This window comes from Strongylocentrotus purpuratus, unplaced genomic scaffold (genome assembly GCF_000002235.5).
Source record: "Strongylocentrotus purpuratus isolate Spur 01 unplaced genomic scaffold, Spur_5.0 spur5_scaffold_19, whole genome shotgun sequence".
NCBI lineage: Eukaryota > Metazoa > Echinodermata > Echinoidea > Camarodonta > Strongylocentrotidae > Strongylocentrotus > Strongylocentrotus purpuratus.
Window position 1 is genome coordinate 28,408,566 of NW_022145604.1, and position 17,963 is coordinate 28,426,528.

General features: G+C 36.0%; 1 protein-coding gene across 1 annotated transcript in view; it reads right to left on the minus strand.

The window, feature by feature from the left end:
* Positions 1-200: 200 nt before the first annotated feature.
* Positions 201-17,963, minus strand: part of LOC115926190 (fibropellin-1-like) — a 28,718-nt gene continuing 10,955 nt past the window's right edge. Inside the window, exons 10-25 of the mRNA XM_030990790.1 lie at positions 16,899-17,032; positions 16,340-16,550; positions 15,589-15,785; positions 14,298-14,471; positions 13,607-13,843; positions 13,176-13,346; positions 11,944-12,150; positions 11,035-11,201; positions 10,515-10,611; positions 9,951-10,127; positions 8,277-8,450; positions 6,726-6,899; positions 5,939-6,115; positions 4,723-4,884; positions 3,000-3,138; positions 201-2,284 (exon numbers count right to left, since the gene is read on the minus strand). Of these exons, the coding sequence (XP_030846650.1) occupies positions 2,056-2,284; positions 3,000-3,138; positions 4,723-4,884; positions 5,939-6,115; positions 6,726-6,899; positions 8,277-8,450; positions 9,951-10,127; positions 10,515-10,611; positions 11,035-11,201; positions 11,944-12,150; positions 13,176-13,346; positions 13,607-13,843; positions 14,298-14,471; positions 15,589-15,785; positions 16,340-16,550; positions 16,899-17,032 (2,827 nt within the window). The 3' untranslated portion in view covers positions 201-2,055. The remainder of the gene's footprint in view (positions 2,285-2,999; positions 3,139-4,722; positions 4,885-5,938; positions 6,116-6,725; positions 6,900-8,276; positions 8,451-9,950; positions 10,128-10,514; positions 10,612-11,034; positions 11,202-11,943; positions 12,151-13,175; positions 13,347-13,606; positions 13,844-14,297; positions 14,472-15,588; positions 15,786-16,339; positions 16,551-16,898; positions 17,033-17,963) is intronic.

The following is a 17,963-nucleotide window of genomic DNA, read 5'->3' on the forward strand; positions in this document are numbered from 1 at the left end:
TAATAATAATAATAATGATATTTATAATGATAATCAATATATTTCTACTACCAAAACTACTACTACAAATAATATACAAAAATTACTGGCACTACCAGTAATACATGTACTAACAAAGATTTGATATAACAGCCCCTTTTTGTGTGTGAATATTATTCATTGCCTTCCTTTCAACATATTCATAGGAAACTAAATTACATTTTATAGAAAATATAAAAAACAAGCTCATACGTTTCAATGATATGACAAATAATGACAGAATGGAAACAATATAACATAAAATACCTCCCCCCCCCCCACCCCCAGAAAAAAAAACACCCTAAGTATATTTCTGTTTTGTTCTTAATACAGTTTGTTTATATCTCATTAAACAATTCCATAGAGAAAAAACAAAACAAACAATCCATTCTATAACGGTGAATGGAAACATAGGGATACTAATAATAAACAAATAATCAAGGAATGGAACAATATAACATGAAATTAAAGAAAACATTAAATATAAACACACGCACATCCTGCTCACTGGAAGAAAAAAACTCCAGTCAGTTTTAATATTTCTACCACTTCTGCCCACTTCTGCAAATGTAAACTTAGTTTAAGACCTTGTGTTGCTATCTCCTTTTTTTCATCCCTATATATTATGTACTTCAACTGGCAGAGGTATTATTAAGTTTGCTCTAGCCCGATAAATCATTTTTTTAATCAAGAAAATAACTGGTCTTAAAGCATCTAACTATTTGGGAGTTTCCTAAAATTCCGACATGGATATCCTACCAATCTGCATTTCTAAGTTCCACTAATTCTTACATCTTGATAGTATCATGACATCAAAACTGTACATAAAGGTCGGGTGACATCCAAATATAAGTTGATTCCTGTTGATGTGCAGGGCTTCATACAACTGATATTTTGTTATTCAAACATCTAAATATATTTCATTCATTTTTTGATATTTCTAAAAATAATTTTCTCAGACCTGCTAAGCTCCACCCTAAAAAAATGCTCTAGATCTGATTAATCTTGTGACATCATCTGTCAATCATTAGTGGGCTCACAAGAGACAGTTGTATGTAATTTCTCCCAGCTCAGCACATCCATGCTCACAAAAGAATTGCATTCTTTCATACAATCCCTTCACATTAACTTTCTTTTCCTGGTCATGATACAGCTCGTCTGACATAGCAACTCCTATGTTGGTATTGTATGCTCGATTGTACAAAATATGATTTGTATGCAGCCCTGCACATCAACAGGAATCTACTTATATTTGGATGTCACAGTTCCAAAACAAATGCGAATATATTTCTGCACTTTGTTCACAGAGAGAACACTTGTCATCACCAACAAAACCAATCTTAAATAAATACTCCTTTGTGTACATCGCCCCACAAAGTAATTTGTATTGAAATTCTCTTAGTTCCCTAATAAGACTGTCGTGACTCTAGGCCTCACAAAAATATCTCATATATTCTTGTTTGTGAAGTCAAAATCATTGTGGCCATCTCATATCTGTAAGCTATATAAATGTTGTAGATTTGTTACAAAATATTCCTTAATAAACACAATGACTCTCTCTCTCTCTCACACACACACTCACACAAGCACACACGCCAATACAATTGTAATAGCATCCCACTATACACATACATACAGCAGTAGATGCATACATATGTATGTGTGTTGAATTTTTATGGTAACTTTATGTTCGAGTTATCTATGGTAGGTTAGCCAAATGTAGTGGCATGAAAAGATGCATCCAGAGCACAAAATGCATAACTGTTGGAAATCGTAGTTTTTTCACACAGACGTAGGACCCCATTTTAAGAATATGCAGCTGGTAACTGCAGAAACCATCTGGATGTGGCTATACTGTATACAATCAGATATTTAAAAAAAATAGAATTAACAAACATCACTAACTAGTATGTCTTTTGCTCTCTGGACGCATATTTTGGTGCCACAGTTTGCTTAGTTACCTAAGTTTTGTGATCAATAGATATATTGTTTCACATAATTGTTGAAAATTCTGACTATCATGATGACATTAATTGTTTATTCGTCAACCTCAAAGTTTGTTCTGAAATTCTCAACTGGGGTCTGACAGTAGGGCGCTGATTCGTTATCAACTTGATCACAAGAGCTAGACATGAAGCCATGTTGTTCAGTATATACATTGTCCTGACCAATGCCTACATGGGGGTTGGAACTCTCCCTAGAATCTTCAATTTCATACATGGGAAGATGTGGTGTAGGGGTAATAGACGAAGACCTTTTGGTGTATCTGAAAATAGAATCATTCAAAATTAATTACATGTACTTAATCGATCATTTTAAACAGTGTAGATTTTAAAAGACATTCATAAATTCTGAGTAATAGACTACGAAAGCTTTATGCTACTATGTGCACATGCCATTAAAAAGTACTGCAAATGTATATACATGTGAAGGGTCTTGTCTCCATAATAACACATGTATTTCCTCAGACCTGTTTTGGTATATATTGTGTAATTGCATACAATTGCCGGTTCACAGGTATAAACATATAATTGTTGAAAGCTGGTCACACCAGCAGCCCCTGCAAGGAGAGCCCCAAATAGACCAATCAAAATGGTTCGCTGCTGCTCAGATGATGTAATGTATCACTAATCTATTACAAAAACAAAAGTAATTGGGCATTTCTATTAAACACATGTAACATAACAAATTTGAGAAAGACACAATAATAATAATATTCCGCTAAATACATTGATATAACGATGTGCCTAAGCGCTTTACAGATATAGTATTACCCCTGTCATTGGATTCAGGCTTACCCGCACACAATGTGTGCACATTTTCCACTCCCTGGGGAGCATTCCAGCCAGTTGCCATTTTACAAGCGCACACTTGCTCGTCCAACCACATGAACTTTTACATCCTACAAGGTAATGGTATGGAATTTTCTGAATCATTAACATTTCAAATTTCCTTCAAAATACATTAAACATCACATGTACCTATTATTTTTCTTTTTGTAGTAAGAAGCAACTGCAAGAGAAATGACCAAGAGGACTAAGATGACAACAACAACAATCACAACAATTGTGACTAAGTTGTTCCGGCCTGTAATAAATGGACTACCTCGTTCCTGTGGATCTGAAAGTAAAAAAAGAAAATATATAGCATTTATAGATTCATCAAAAGTATTGAATAGTATATGTACTTGTCTTCAATGAATTGTTGCAACAATCATGTTAAAGAGAAGGTTGAGTTCTGGGAAGAGGTGAAAAATAATTTGTGAGCATTACTCATTCTTATTATGCAAGTGTGGAAGAACATCAGTTAAGACATGTTCCCTGAAAAGCATGGCTCTTCAAATGCCTTCATATTCTAAATATGCATGTAACATCGTAAAAGTCCCATATACATCTTTCTGTGCAAGTGTTTGTAACTTTACCAAGATTTGGCCAAATTTCTTATCATTTTGATGATTCCAGAACCTTGCAATACACACAAATGCTAGATGATCAACCTTTTCTGGTCGGTTCCCCACCGTTTCTTTCACAATGCAATCGCATGACTAGAACTCAACTTCATCTTTAATGCCACATTTATGAATACTGGTATATAACATCTACATGTATACATGTATCATATTGTACAATATGTTCTTGGAACTTAGTACAACTACATATAAATAACCATAAAGAACTACCTGTAATCCCTTTATCATGTTTATACTCTCAATCAATTCAATTTAGTTTATTTGTTTAATATATGGAAATGTTACATGGGATTTTGTTGGCAAGCAATACAAATACATATATGAACAACAAAAACGGTAATAACCAAATATTAGTGAAAAATGTACATAGGCGTTGACATCTTAGACATTTAAGTAAAATTACCCATAGAATGAGCACTAAGAAAGAGTAAAATGAGAAAGAAGCTGATAGAGGAAGAAGGAAACGAACCAGAAGAAGGGGAAGGATATCTAGAGAAAGGGAAAGAGAGCTTATGTGAAGTAAAGAACAGAGAAGTAGGGACAGTTGTAAGAAGAAAGAGAGAATATCACGGAATGATAAAGGTATTGAACAAGACGATTATGAATTCCCACTATCAAATAAGTTAACACTTTCTTATATTGACATAAAAGTGCAACAGAAGACAATGAAGAAAAAGATGTGATAAGAAAGAACCAGGAAAGAAGGGGAAAAAAAAAAGGAAAATTGACATAGAAAGTATAAGAATGTATACATTTTTATATAGCAACATCATAAGCAGCATTAGCGTTCTATTGAAACATGACAAAACAACAGTATTATCCCTTTGCATAGTTAATGTACAATATCAGCAGAGGTACATGTACCAATTAAAGTACTCATCTCCAATCGATTCTATGTAGTGCATTTTGTCTGTTGTGGGGCTTGGAGCATCTCCAAACTTCCTCAATAAGAAGACAATTCAGTTTACTATAATCATAATAAACTAGAATGAACACAAACAATGGCTAAACTGTGTGTGCACCTACCTTGTACAACTTAAAATGAGGCAAAATATGTACGGCTTGAGATAAAAATGCATAGTACTGTGAATTTCTTTTTTAATCTACAATTTCTTTTGAGACAGCACAATATTCATTGTTAGTCATCGATTTGATGCCATGGTTAGGACTTCGGGTGTATGTTTTACCAGTCATAAATTATTGAAAGAAAATCTTTAAAGACTGCTTGTATATACCTGTACAGTTTGCAAGACTGTCTGAACTTTCATTAAGAGTAATCAGGTTGCTAGGACATAGGATGCAGGATTCCTCACGATGATTGGTCTGGTCTTGATAGGTGTTTAGAGGACATGGAGTACATGATGAACTTTCCAGATAGCTCCCTGGCATGCATGACACTGCACAAATAAATCAATTACATGACAAATGAATATACATTAGTTTACAAGTTGTTCACGGGTAACTTTCAAGATTATCTGCGACCTGATTGGTACAAAGCCACTGACATCTTTAAAATCCCTCATGAAAATGTGGTCCGCCAGACTTGTCAAGAAGCTTTGCTGCCCGTTACTGATATTCTAAACGCATCTTTTAGTCAGTCCCTTGTACCAGAGTGGTGGAAGAGAGTGCATGTTGTTCCTATTCCTAAGACATCTCAAGCATCAATCAATAACCTCAGACCAGTATCTTTGACTGATCATTTTGCCAAGATAGCCGAAATATTCATTGCTAAATGGACTTTCAGCAACATGGAGAGCACCATAGACCCAGCACAATTCGGGAACATGAGGGCTATATCCACCTCTCACTACTTGATTGATCTCATACAAATGATTCACAGCAATGCTGACCAGCCTAAAATCATTACTACAATGGTGACAACAAACTTCAGTAAAGCGTTAGATAGGATAGACCACAGTATAGCTGTCCTCAAACTGCTCCAGATGAACGTCTGTCCTGGTGCTGTAGCATAGATAGCGAACTTTCTCACCAAACGACAACAGAGGATGAAATATCAAACAACGCTCTCTGATTCGCTGAAAGTTTCTGCAGGGGCTCCACAAGGGACTATACTTGGACCTATTATTTTCCTGGCAATCATCAACGAGGCATGTAGGGAGCCACCGTCGTCTTACTGGAATGATCTGTGGATGACCCAACAATGCTAGAATGCAGATAATCCCCATCGCCACCTAATATCCAGTCAAGTGTGAACACATTCCACACAAAAGTGATACTAAATGATTCAGGATAAAACACTCTTTCATAAGATGTATAATACTTTACTGTTCATAGATGATTGTTAAAATAATTAGCAATTTTCTAGGTGTAAACTTTTTTTTTGACTCACACTGTATACACCCAAGCCCTGATTATCAACTCAGCATCAAAATAATAATCCCATACATAATGTCAAAAATCTATGATTGAATATATTTTTTGTCTCCTTACCAAGACAGTCAGTACTTTGTGAAGATCCATTCTGGATGGTAATCATTCCTGGAGCACATGGAATACATTCTTGTTCTTGGTGCACATCAAGATCTAAGAATGTGTTGAGTAGACACGGTGGGCATTGTGGATTGGTCTTGTTTGACAGATCCACGTAATGCCCTGCATTACACACCGCTAAAAAGATACATGAAATGTAAAATACATAAATGTACCTCTCTAATAGCATTTGATGACAACAGATTTTTCATTATGTTTTCAACGTAATTTGAACATATATGTAGGCTTACAATGGGCATTGGCACTCACTTATCAATCATTAGCCTGTTCGTTTCCCCTTGCAATGATACACCATTATCTGTTGGTTCTTGGTTCTCAACACTGGAAATAGATGCTTACATTAATAATTCATGCTTCCATTACCCAGGCAAAACAATATACACAAAATATTGGGTTTAAATCATACTTTTTGTACTCTTTCTTCAATGAAAAACCAATGAAAATGTCATCACATGTCCCAAAAATTGCATGTGATGCATTATTGATAATAATAATAATAATAAAAACGTTACTTATAAAGCGCTTACCACCGAAGTCTCTAATTATTTTTTATTAAAGCAAACCCATTCCATTACAAAATACTAATAGTAATCAGTGTGAAAGTGACAAATCCAGGTAGAGAGGATGAATATTCAGTGGGCTAACTTTTCATAAAAGACAACAGAAAAAAGAACAAGGTTAATTAGGCGGGAATGGGGACAACAGAATAAAGGTCAGAGAGACTCACCAACACAGTCAGAAGCATTTGTTGCACCTGGTTCCAGAGTTATGTATCCAGTGGGACAAGGGAAACAGCTTTCTTGTCCAGTTTCGTTTTGGTAAGTATCGAGAGGGCACTGAATACATGTAGTGTTACTAGGATCTGACCAAACATCTTGGTAATGACCAAGTGGACATGGTTCTGTATATTAAGAAAATAAGAAAGGAAGGAAGTGATTACAATCAGATTAAAAATCTTTAAGGAAATAGCATGCATTAATTAAGGTGACTTACAGAATGATCCAGAATGATTCGGACTCAAGTTTACACTTACATGCACATAGTTATGTACATTTACATGCCTGTTACTAATTATAGCTTATTGAGAAAGCCTTAACTTATACATGTATGTATGCTGACCTTTTTTTGGTCAATTGTTAACTTTGGTGAGAAGTTAAACGGTAAAGCCTGCTTATATGAATGTATATAGCAGGATTTTACTTCGGAGTCATTCCCTTATTCAGGCAAGCAATCACTGCATCTGTCTGAATCTAGAGTAGTGCTTTTTTCAGAACTGTGACAGTGTTTGTACGCTGACTGTTATGAATCTGCATGTTCAGTATCCTTGATGTACTCGACAAGACGTCTGAGCATCAGTCGCTCTTTGATCTTAGCATGAAACTGTACAGGTACAGGTAGAGGTGTTGTGGTCGAGTGGATATGTCACTGGAACGTGTCTCACATGGTCCGCGATTCCGAGTCTCACATGGTCTGCAGTTCCCAGTCTCGCTGCAGCACTAATGTCCTTTGGCAAGATATTAATCTAATTTTGCCACACTTGACTCAGATGAGGTAAATGGATACCTGGCAGGAATTAATTTCCTGAAATGCTACAGTACCATATTGGCAGCCATGCTAACACCTTGTTAATAATTGTGGAGGGCCAGGAGTGTCAAGTCTGACAGACATGAGTGCTATACAAGATCCCTCTTTTATCATTATTATTATAACAATTGAAATAGGATGATCTATAGCTTTGCAAACTTCTGTCCAATGATGCTTTATTGATGGCATCACAACTGTTTCTATTGGCAAATAATAGAATGATGGAATAATGTCCGTCTCTGATGGGTGCTCATGGCACTTGCTCTCTAACGACTCACAAATTCAATGTTTTGAATTAAGGTTATTTTCCAATAGTTTTTGTTGTCAATGGTATTATATTCTTGAGATGATGTTGTAGCTGGGAACAGGAAAGTCTTGAGGGATGACATGAACGTTGAAATACTCCTGATAGATTGTTGGAAGGTTATTCCATAGCTTAGGTCCAGAGAAGTAGAAGGCTCTGTCACCCCATGTTGTGCAACCTACTATCTAATTATTCTTAGTGATTTACTCGCGGGGAAGCACAAATGGCAAAATGATCAGAGATCTGATTACTGCGAAATTCTCAGTTGATCAAATCTGCGTCATCTACATGAGTGATCTTGGACTTAAGCATGAGGCCTAGCCTAAGCGTAGGCTTTGAAATATGCTGCATGAGATCATTTTAGGACAATGAAGCAGGCAGGGTACTTACCTATGCAGTAACTGATATCATCAGCTCCAGGATCATTTGTTATTAAGCCTGCAGGACATGGAGTGCATTCTGCTTGTCCTTCTTGATCTTGGTATGTATGTAGCAGGCAGGGTATACACAGGACAGCAGTGGTATTGGGCACAATGTAGGCGAAATTTCCAACAGAGCAGGTAACTGGAAAAAAATATTACGATAAATATTTAAAAATTATGATAATAATAATAATAATAAATTTAATTTATATAGCGCTTAATACAAATGTCTCCAAGCGCTTTACAAAGATATTATTACCCCGGTCATTGGATTCAGTGCTTACCCGCACACAATGTGTGCACAATCTCCACTCCCTGGGGAGCATTCCAGCCAGGCGTTACATGACGCTCAAAAACTGTTTGACCAACAATGACGGTCGCATCCTACCGGGTACCCATTTAACACCTGGGTGGAGAGTAGCAAGTGCAGGTTAATATCTTGCCAAAGGATATTAGTGCCGTGTCGGGAGTCGAACCCCCGACCTTCGCATCTCCAAGTCAAGCGCCTTAAACCACTCGACCACGACACTCCTGATACCGCTGAATCCAACAAACTGACCGGGAGTGCTGCAAAATGTCAAATATCCTGTATCTTTATGTAACTCCTCTTTCTACCCACTTGATGTGCCATAATACTGACTAAGATAATTGATTACCAATAATATTAAGACTATTAATTTTGCCTAAGTTCAAGGAGAATAAGATTGCAAGGTTTGATTAACAGCCCAAATAAAAAAAAAGCATGTTTGGCAGGTATACATGTACTTGTGATACATGTTATATATGCATTATATATATACTTGTGAAGGGACTGTAAAAGCTTACTGTAAAACTGCCCTTTGAAATTCAAATGCAGTGTAAATGTGTAAAAACATTTTGTTTGATAATGTCATGGTCAACAAAGTTAGCGTTCCACCAAAATTGTGTGTCCATTCCAGGTTCGAATTAAATATGTACATGTGTATTCATCCATTTTTCACTTCCAACAGGGTCTTTATACTGCATGTACATGTGTCTCAGAAAATTTGTTGTTGTAACAACAAATTTTCTGAGACACATGTACATGTAGTTTAAAGACCCTGTCGGAAGTGAAAAATGGATGAATTATATATCAACGGAAAGCTTATGAGCCATACATTACAATAATATAAATTATATGCTATTCACAGGAGTAACAGGTCTCTCTCAAAAAAACTTGAAATCTACAACTTTGAAAATCTGAACGTAATACTAAAAATAGTTAGCGACTTGACATCATCCACAATAACTTCACTTACATCAATTAAGTATGGTTCAATGCCTCAGCTACATAGGTGAGCCGATCGGGTCAGCATGTCATGTTGTCATCATAACTGCAGCAATTTGACCCCTCTTTACCCGTAATTTGGAGGGGTGCGGAAAACGAGGTTTTAATTTGTTTTTGTGCAATATTGAAAGGGTACTACTTTTTACATGACTCAAGCATAATTGCAGATCTTCTTATGTATGGTTACAAATTTCACAAATGCTAATAATAATGTTGTTGTACTCTTTCTACTCATTTCGCCGAGGTATGTTTACGGCTTCTACTTAAAGAACTCATTTTGTTTAGCATTGATTTTCCATGCAATTCTGGCATATCCCTGTAACCTGATTGACTTACCACAATTTGCATTATCAGACAAACCGGATCCTTGTGGGCAAGTAATACTGACATCTCCAGTACTTTGATTCAGGTCAACGCTAATGAGCTCACCATTTACCATCAATGAAAAGGATCCGTTTTCCAAAAGGTTCTCAAAACCGGTGTCTAATGCATCAAACGATTCTGCCACCGTAGCTAATAAAACAAGATAAAATACAAAAAAGCAATTATAGCATCTACACACGTTGTTTAATGGAAGTTAACTTTAATTGCTTTCCCTGATCATAACCGTAAAATGGATTGCATGTAAAAAAAAAAAAAAAAAGCAGTAAACAAAATATGTTGCATCCTTGCTTTTAAACTTTTTGTTTGTCCTCATTGTGTACTTTGAGTCTATGCTATATATCTAAATATGTACCTGTCCTGTATATAAATGCTATATTGGTTTATTCAATTTAAGATTGGGAAATTAAATACTAATTTTGTTCTCCAAAGGTAACATGCATCACTGGTAATCTACATTTTAAGATTTTTAACATCAACTCAACTTGACAAATCAAAGAAAGTACATTTCTGACTTACTATTGCTGTCTGTGTCATTGATATTGACAGTGAATGAGATGGTGATTGGTAGGTCTTCCGATGCTCGTTTTTTCCTTGATGAACCACAATTATTGACCTTGATGGTATTGCAACAGAGAAAGACGTGATAATCAATTGTTCTTGAGGGGAAAAAAGGTTTTTCAAAGAAAATTAGAAAATTGAAATAATTCAAACGAAAATGTATTCTTTAAACTGCACCACTTGAGGTAATAAGACCAAATACTTTACCTGTATGCCTCCATTTTTGTAAAATTACAAAATAGATACTCTGATCATCTTCATCAAAAAATGGGCTGTAAATGCCAAGTGGAAACTAGAAGATCTTGAACAAATGGTTCAAATGCTTGATGATGGAACTGTTGTTGCATGGCTTCAAGAAAGCTTGAAAATATAAAATTAATTCAAGTACTTTTTCACATCAAGAATACTTGTATTTTACAGTAGCATTGACCACATAGATTGTATCTGATTGAGAACAGCATTACATACACATACTTACCTGTACATTTGAGAGAGCACATTTCTTGCAGCCAATGCCATTACTGTTGGCCGAATAAGTAGATTTGAAGGACTCCATTAGATTTTCTTGATCTTCATCTGAATCACAGTTAGCACCTGGATAAGCGAATGTGCCTTTTGCCTCCACAGCATCGGGAGACATTGTCTCTTTAATGATAGCATTGAAATATCACACTGAATTGCAAATATCTGAAAGAGTTTTCCTTTCCTATCAAGTACTAAATCCCACAAGTTGTTGGGTTGCTCAATGAATCTAAACTTCTATGACTGCGTATTTATTATCGTTTCATTATGCTCTCTTTCTCCCTTTATTAAAAGCTCTTCCTTTCTTTCTCCTTTTCTCTCCCCCTTTGTTCTCTCTCTCTCTCTCTCTCTTTCTCTCCCCTCTCTCTTGTACAAATCTTCTGTTCTCCTCCCTCTCTCTTCCTCCTCTCTTTTATCCTAGCTCTAAACTCTTTTTTCTTTCTCTTTTCCCCTTTACTCTGCTTCTGTAAAAGTGGATTCATTGCTGTTTGTCCTGGTTCAATACCAGACTAAGATATTGATTTTGTTCACAGACATGAATTTTAAATTACTTTTGTTACGTTAAAATAAGCATCTTAATTTGATTCTTCTCAAATTTCAATCTAATGACGCGGGACTTTTTTTGTATCCCCCCCCCCCCCTTGTATGCAGTTGTTCATGTGCATGTAGAAAATACAGAGATAGATCTTCAGTGTAAATTTACAGATAATTCTTTGAGATGATACTTGAAACAAGTACAATGTACAAGTATACACATGTCTATTTCAACAAACAAGAAGTTTAAAAAAATGACAACAGCTGTCAAAAAAAGAATACATGTATTAAAGAACCCAAAGGGCAGAATCTACTATCAAACATAACTTACCCTTGCAAGCAGGCAAACTTGCTCTGCGGTTGTACTCATTTTCATGATTCCATTTGTAATCTGATTCAGGGCTACAGGAATACTCCGATTCCACAGGGCGAAGAAAGCTCATATCAGGTGAATTACAACTGACTGTGCACTTTTTAGTTTCACCTTCACTCCAACAATTAAGTGTGGCATTCTCGGGAGCCTGCAGACGAATGCAACCTATAAAACAAAAGGTCAAATAATGTCTGTACTGTCATCCAAAATCGCAATGAAACAGCAAATGTATTGGCAAACTAATTCTAAAGTAAGGGACAATAATTACAAGATAAGGGACAATAATTACAAGGTAAACAAAAAACAAATGAGTCCTGTGCATAGCTGCAAGTACAGCTACAATAGATGCACGTTGGTTAAAGACTTTAAAGGGGAAGTCTACCCTGATACTAGGTTGGTTTTAATGGAAGCAGACAAAATCAAAGTAACAGGTCAGTTAAAGTTTGAACAAAAACTAATGAAAAGTAAGAAAGTTATGATTTTTTGAAGGTGCAATCAATGAAACATGTATTGGCAACTCTGTGACGTATCTTGCGAGCTCCCCTCCCATTTGCCTTGCACTATGAAACTTCAAAATACTATATTTTCCTTGAAGACAATTTTCAATCATACCTTCACCCTAAATACAATTATTGCAAATATGTTTTCATACCTTTTCATACTTTCTGTTTCACTGATGACAACTTCAAAAGTACATTACTTTCTTATTTTTACTCGGATTTGCTCAAATTTCTGCTTTTATCAAAACCAGATTTACATCAGGGTGGACTTCCCCTTTAAAGGGATCCGGTAACTTTGTCTTAGATCCTTTAAAAAAAATCCTTGATTTAGCTCGTGCTGCAATTATAATTATAAACATTTAGGTCAGTCAGGAACCCCATGACTTTTACAAGCCGATCGCCTCTCTGATTATCAAGATATTAATGATTGAAAATCAAAATCAAATTTTGCGTTTGCCAAATGGTTTTCATAACACAGCAGTCTTTTGGGGGAAAACAAGTATGGTAAAAGCAGTCATTCAAACGTTTTTAATTTTTTGAGGCACTTCTTGATCATTTGGAAGCGCAATTTTTAGGGCTTCAATATAATTCCATATCACAGACACTGATAACACGTAGGGCAGTGCATCTCAGATTTAACATTGTTAAACGATCCCTTTAGACATAGAGAGCACAAGAGAGTATACGTACCTGGACAATCCTGAATATTACATGGTTCTTGTTTTGTATTTTCTCCATGACAAGGTTGTCCATAATCATTAGGTGGTGGGTTGGTACATTCCCTTGAAGTATTTCGAGTTCCACCTTCACACGGTACACTGCATGGACTCCACGGCAACCAATTACTCCAACCACCATTGACTGTAGAAAGAGAAATTTCAACAATAAATGATGAGAAATGCCAAAGTAATCAAAATAGAGTTTAGAAGATTTTGTAAACTATTCCTAATGAACTATTAAGGATTCTTTACATACGCTGAGGGTAAATTGGTGTGGTTTACTGTTGGGGTTCGTTAAAGCATAACTAAGCATACTGCACTTACATTTTCTTTTTATTCCGCATGGATAACTTATAAATAAGCAAATACTTGTAGGACTATTGTCCACTTATTTGTACTTACTGATTTCCAGCTCACAAAACTCTCCAAAGAATCTATCAGGACATGAACAGTGAGTTGTTCTATTCATGGTTGCACAGGATCCTCCATTCTCACAGCTCTCATTGTTGCACAGGTCGATAAACTTTTCGCAGTTTATTCCTTCATAATCTTCAAGACACAGGCAGGTATAGGAGCGAAGTTTGTCCATGCAAGTACCTCCATTTTGGCAGGGGGTCAGGCTTTCACATTCGTCAGTATCTACAACAAACCATATACAGAATGTTTAAAAAGCGACATTCATAGTGTAGCCTTGTTGGGGTTGAAGAGCTGGTTATTTCATAATTTTAAAATATTCACCAGGTAATTCCTATGGAGCCTTAGAAATAGACCCATAGAAGGTTTTGCTTGTCTCATCATCTCAAGTTCCAATGATTTTTGTCTGGAGATCTACTACTTCCAGCCTATTAACCCCCATTTTATTATCAACCGTTAAAACGTCTTATAGTTTAACTGCCATGCGCATTATATCATTTTATGGATAATAAAAAAATGAGGTACATAATCTTTTCATTGGTACGTGTAGAATATGATGTATTTTTTGAAAGACACATATTGTCTGTTAGGCGCCACTTGGGCCAAAACTCATATACTCTAACACAGAGTGAACGCTCGTCTGGCTATGGACAGACGATATGTGAAATGCATATTTTACCATCACACATTGAGGGAGTAGAGGAGGTTGTAGGAAAAGCTTGGTGGGAGTCAAAGTCTGTCCATGAAATAATGTTCCCATATAGTTGTGGCAAGCACTCTGATGTGACTCTAGACAACACATCATCTGAAACATATCCATTCCAAACGTTGATGCCAGTCATGTAAATAGAATCTACAAACAAATGAAAAAAGCATGTGTATTACAGTAATGTAATCAATATTACAACTCATCGCGCAAACATGAGATAAATTAGAAGGAAAATTTAACATCTGCCAAGGATTCAAAATGATTATTTTTTATTTTATCATCCCAATTATATCTCCTTTACAATCTACAAAAAAGAAAAAAAAATAATGAAAAATAATCATGATGGTAAAATATCACCCCTGAAGAATAAAGAAAAATATGAACTTCATTATAAAGGACATGAAATATATCTAATGCAGAGAATGACATTTCATAGAGTACCTGCATTTTTGTAACATTATCAATTAGCATTATCTTGATCAAATGTACTATTGGTGGACAGTCCTTTTCAGGGCTCCCCAATCCTTCCCCCTTTCCCACATGGTGCAACCGTAAGCCTACTGTATATATTCAGAATTATCAGCATTATCAGTATGTGCTTTGTATTCAGTCAGATGCAAAATATTGCTACTACTACTACCACTGCTACTTCTTCTACTACTACTACTACTACTACTTCTACCACTTCTACTACTACTGCTACTACTACTACTACTTCTGCTACATTGTGCATGTTTACGTAATACGGTTTTATAAAATGGTGTGACATAGATCCTAATCAAATGATTGGCTGAGAGCATACACATGACCATGTATTTATTATTCTTAACACATAGTTTTGGTAGTGACCAGCCATCATGCCAGGTGCATAATCAGGTGTACATCAACATGCATTTTTTTCTTCATCTTGTTTAATTTCTCAAAAACATTTTACATTTGAACACAACTGTAGTAATTCCACAAACGATGTGTAGGTCTATCTACTCTGGGTTTGACTTTGACACTTTCTATGATAATCAATGTTTTGGAATGTTAGAGATAAAGGCAATTTCTAGCAAATGACAAGGACTTGCATTAAAATGTTATAAAACAAGAATAATACATATCACACAGTTCAGGCATAAGTGTAATTGTCCTCCCTCTGTTACTTAGAAACAGTTCATACACCCCCAGCTATCCCCTTGGGTTTATAAGACTTTGTGTGGATAATCCCTAACACTGTCACTTATGTTTATTATTTGTATACTCATTTTGCATGTACCTCCCTGTTCCAGCTCATCAGTTCCAAAATAGAGATGCATTGTTCCTGACAAATTATACTGGCGGGAGTCATCATCTTGACTCATAACATGGGAGCCATCAACCGCAGCAGACCACCTTCCAGAATCACGGAATACCAGCAGCATGTGATGCCAGCCATCATCGCATACAGACAACGTACTGGATGACGAATTTTCACTGAAATATAAAACATTTCTTGATTGTAATGAATGAGTGAACCGTTAATCGTATTCTGACTGGGATTTTTGTTGGGTGAAAACATGTATGTAAAAGGCCTACTGCAAATTTAGGAAAAGCAATACATGAATAGAAGATGGTGATCGTTGTTCAATTTGGCCCGACACGCAGTTATAAATTGTCATGCGACCAGGGGGGTGTTTCATAAAGCTGTTCGTAAATTTATGCATGACTTTACGAACAACTTGTATATGAAGTGCCAGATAGGATGCCCAAAGTTTTTTCTGATATTTTCAATACCCTCAATTAAATTATGGCAAAAAATATACTTTGCATTAAAAATGTTTGTTATAATAAGAATGTTAATCTACATCTGCACAGTTCAACTTTAGTTGATGCAGTTAATAATGATTGAGCATCCCATTTGGCTTTTCATATACAAGTTGTTCGTAAAGTCATGCGTAACTTTACGAACAGCTTTATGAAACACCCCCTGGCCAGGGATGGACTAGGACTGCCATTTTGGAGAAGTTGGATCACAAATATGTACTCACCCGGTTTGTATAAATGCAAGACCGCAAGGATTTTGGACACTGAACTTGAAGTTACCAATCCGCATGTCCAAAAGTTGTTTATTCGGATATGCCATCTGCACTTTCACCCAGAATGATAATGTCAGATTTGGAGACCCATCGACCACAGAAGCAGAAAAACTAATGGATGCCATCTGATCATTGAGTCTAAGATCATAATTGTCTGGAATAACTAGGGTAAAAATGACAGAAACATGTAATTGAAAGAAACTTTTGATTTCAACATCATTCATTTTGAAACAGGCTGTAGCTGTATTATGAGTTCATGCTGTAATTGCTACAGACAATTTATCATATCTTGATTCCTATTGCAATAATTGAATATTCATTCTTCTTTTTTATACTGGTGTAGCCCTCTAAAACATTATCTTAGTCATCATCCCATAGTGGAATATTCCAGTGCTTTAATTCACCCTTCTATTACACAAGAAATAAACTACAGTGTACAACATTATCTGATGTACAGTACACATTAAACAGAGGCTACCAACAGAAACATAAACCTAGTATATGTATATACCTGTCTCACATGTGTCTCCTGTATAACCTGCAGCACATGTACACATGTACTGCATGAAGCCATCTGTGCAGGTGCCATTATACTTGCATGGGTTGGACACGCACGAGCTAACAAATTCTTTACACGTTGTGCCCCTGAAAGGACACAAAATGAAACAAAAACAAATCATATCATTAAGTCTAAATTAATGTTTTTTTTTATATGATGTCATGGCTCTGTAAACACATAGCATAGCAATTCATTGTATCTATAACAATGGTGGCAACAACACCCAAATCAATAGGCATCTAGACTTTCCCATTAGGGCCATGAAACATATTCTTATACCAAACAAATATTAATTAAATTCAAAGATAAATAAGAAGTTACCATGTACACTAACATACAAGCACAAGTATATCCCTGCATAAGACCATGAAGCAGCAGCACCAAAAATGAGACGTGTCTACTGGACAAATGACAAATCACCATACCAAATTTGAACTAAATCTGTAGAGAAATGTGGCCTGTGTGTAGAGGGTACACAAGACACCCGCTCAAATACGAACCATGCCTTATAAAGGGTGGAACATTAAGGACAGCATCCACAAAACCCATTGGGGTCTAGATTGAACCATGATACACTTATGTTCACAACTAGAAATATACTTGTCAAGAAATGTGGCCAGTATATTTAAAGTGCACACAAGTGAAGTAAAGTGATGCAGCAGAGGTGTTACACTGTACTGTTGGATTCAACTATTCTCCCCAGGGGAATACAATAATAAGACTAGATGAAATTTTGACTGCGCGCAGTCGAAAATGATGCCTCCGCCATAGAGCAATTTAAAAAATTCAAGTTTGATTGTAATCCATCTGTCGGTTTTAGTGATAATGCACTCACAAGCTATTTATAGGCATACATCATGAGCCCTGTGACCTTTGACCCCAAAATCTAATCAGTTCATTGGCTCTGTTAATTACATACAAGACAAAAGTTAGGCAGGAATCCATTGATTGGTTCTTGAGATAATGCGATCACAGCTATTTTTGCATACATAATGAGCCCTGTAACCTTTGACCTTC